The 1,809-nt window shown below is 44.1% G+C and overlaps 1 protein-coding gene across 4 annotated transcripts in view; it reads right to left on the bottom strand.

The window, feature by feature from the left end:
- The window catches only part of RBL1 (RB transcriptional corepressor like 1), a 73,166-nt gene that overhangs the window by 58,122 nt on the left and 13,235 nt on the right, over positions 1–1,809 (bottom strand). For 2 of the 4 annotated variants that reach the window (XM_019550744.1, XM_019550748.1), the window contains exon 2: positions 1,026–1,159. In XM_019550744.1, coding sequence (XP_019406289.1) covers positions 1,026–1,159 — 134 coding nt within the window. Of the gene's footprint in view, positions 1–698; positions 943–1,025; positions 1,160–1,809 lie in introns of those variants that run through there. The other 2 variants (XM_019550746.1, XM_019550747.1) reach the window with 2 other exon arrangements.

Raw genomic sequence — 1,809 nt, 5'->3', positions numbered from 1 at the left:
TGAAATGTTTTTGTTAATAAAACTGTATAAAGATATTTTTAATTTCAAAATATGCTGAAGGTCAAAACATCATCATGGAATAGGGATTATAACTTCTAATGTATATACTAAATGAGACAATAGATTCTTGTTAAGCTTTTTAGAGAAGTTTTATAAATCGGTCATAATAGGCCATGGATTATATTAGAGGCCTCATCTTGAGGAGTCTCTGGGAACTCCATTATAGATTAGTAACGTTTAAAGAAAAATCTCTCTACTCAATGGGACTCAGTGCTCAGTCTAGAAGATCCCATTAAGCATCTCTGTGATGCTTAGTTTCAATTCTCAAACTATGGATTTGTGTCTCCAGAGAGAACATTCTTGTTAACAGCATATATGGAGATGAGAGAACAGACCTGTTTACCTACCCACCAACCCTCTTGTCTCTGCAAGTTTGTGTATACACAGTCAATCCCTTACCTCTCTCCAGAAGTGCAAAGTTGCAAGAAGTTAAATGAATAAAAAATGTCAAAAAACAAGAATCCACGTTTTATAGAAAACAGTGATTAAATTGAGGCTTCTTGACCAGCAGTTTAAATTGTGATTTAAATCAATTTGACTTAAATCAAATCCACCCTGAAGCACAGAGCAGTAAATCCAGCCAAGGGCATGGGTCAGTGGCAGAACAACAAGCAGTTATGGCCCAAGCAATCACTTACCACAGTGGGCTAAGTGGGGCAAACAGGTGGGTGTTGACACAGTCCTCATTCACTCACTTCCTGCTGAGGGCCACATCCACTGAAGCTCAAGGGCCTTAAATTATTTAGTAGTCAACACCCCCATCCTAGCCATGCTGCCCACACTTCTGTAGCCCAGAGAGCCAGATGGAGTGGCTCTTCAGGCCAGAACTGGCCATGGGCTGTATATCTGACATACAAGATTTAACTTATCCTTACTGCTGAACTGTCAAAAAGAAAGAAAAGGAAGGAACTTATCTGTGCATCTATGATGCTGAGGAAACCTCAAAGAAAAGCATAAAAACGTACCTTAGTTTGGCTGACCGTAATATCCTAGTCAGCGAGACACAATTTCCTTCCATAAGACCACTTCCAACAGTTGGAATTACACTCTTACGACAAGCGACATATAGAGCACAAGCCAACCAATGGACAATCTCTCCCTGTCAAAAGGCAGTAAACAAACACTTTTTCAGGGCAAAAAAAAAAAAAGCTATTTGGCAGCATTTACCTTTTCCATCCATTTTTCAAGATTTTCCAAATTCATTTGCAACAGCAAGAGCCATAAAAATGTTTGGGATTTAGACAGAGAGACTTCAGAGAGAAAGAGAGAGAGAGAGAGAGAGAGAGAGACTTGAGGGACTTAACGGTGGGGGTCTACTACAGACCTCCCAACCAGGGAGAAGAGCTTGACCAGGAATTCTTAGGTCAGCTCACAGAGGCAATGAAGGCTAAAGACGTGGTAGTCATGGGGGACCTGAACTTCCTGGACACCTGCTGGGAAGAACAGTCAGCCAGGTCTGACCGCTCACGTAGGTTCTTGGCCAAAGTGCAGCACCTCCATCTAACCCAGGAGGTGCACAGCCCCACCAGGGGGGTGCCCTGTTGGACCTAGTGCTGGCCACGGGTGATGACCTGGTGAAGGGGCTGTGGGTGCTCGACCACCTGGGCGACAGCGATCATCGCCTGCTGGAATTCACCATCCAGTGCAAGGTGGCAAAGGCCTGCAGTAAGGCAGCAGCCCTAGAGTTCAGGAGGGCAAACTTCAACGAGCTAAGGAGGATAGTTGGGGAAGCGCTGAGGTCCCAGAGGG

The sequence above is a fragment of the Crocodylus porosus genome, unplaced genomic scaffold (assembly GCF_001723895.1).
Source record: "Crocodylus porosus isolate Cpor-Errol unplaced genomic scaffold, CroPor_comp1, whole genome shotgun sequence".
Lineage (NCBI taxonomy): Eukaryota > Metazoa > Chordata > Crocodylia > Crocodylidae > Crocodylus > Crocodylus porosus.
This window is presented reverse-complemented; position numbering and strand designations above follow the sequence as displayed.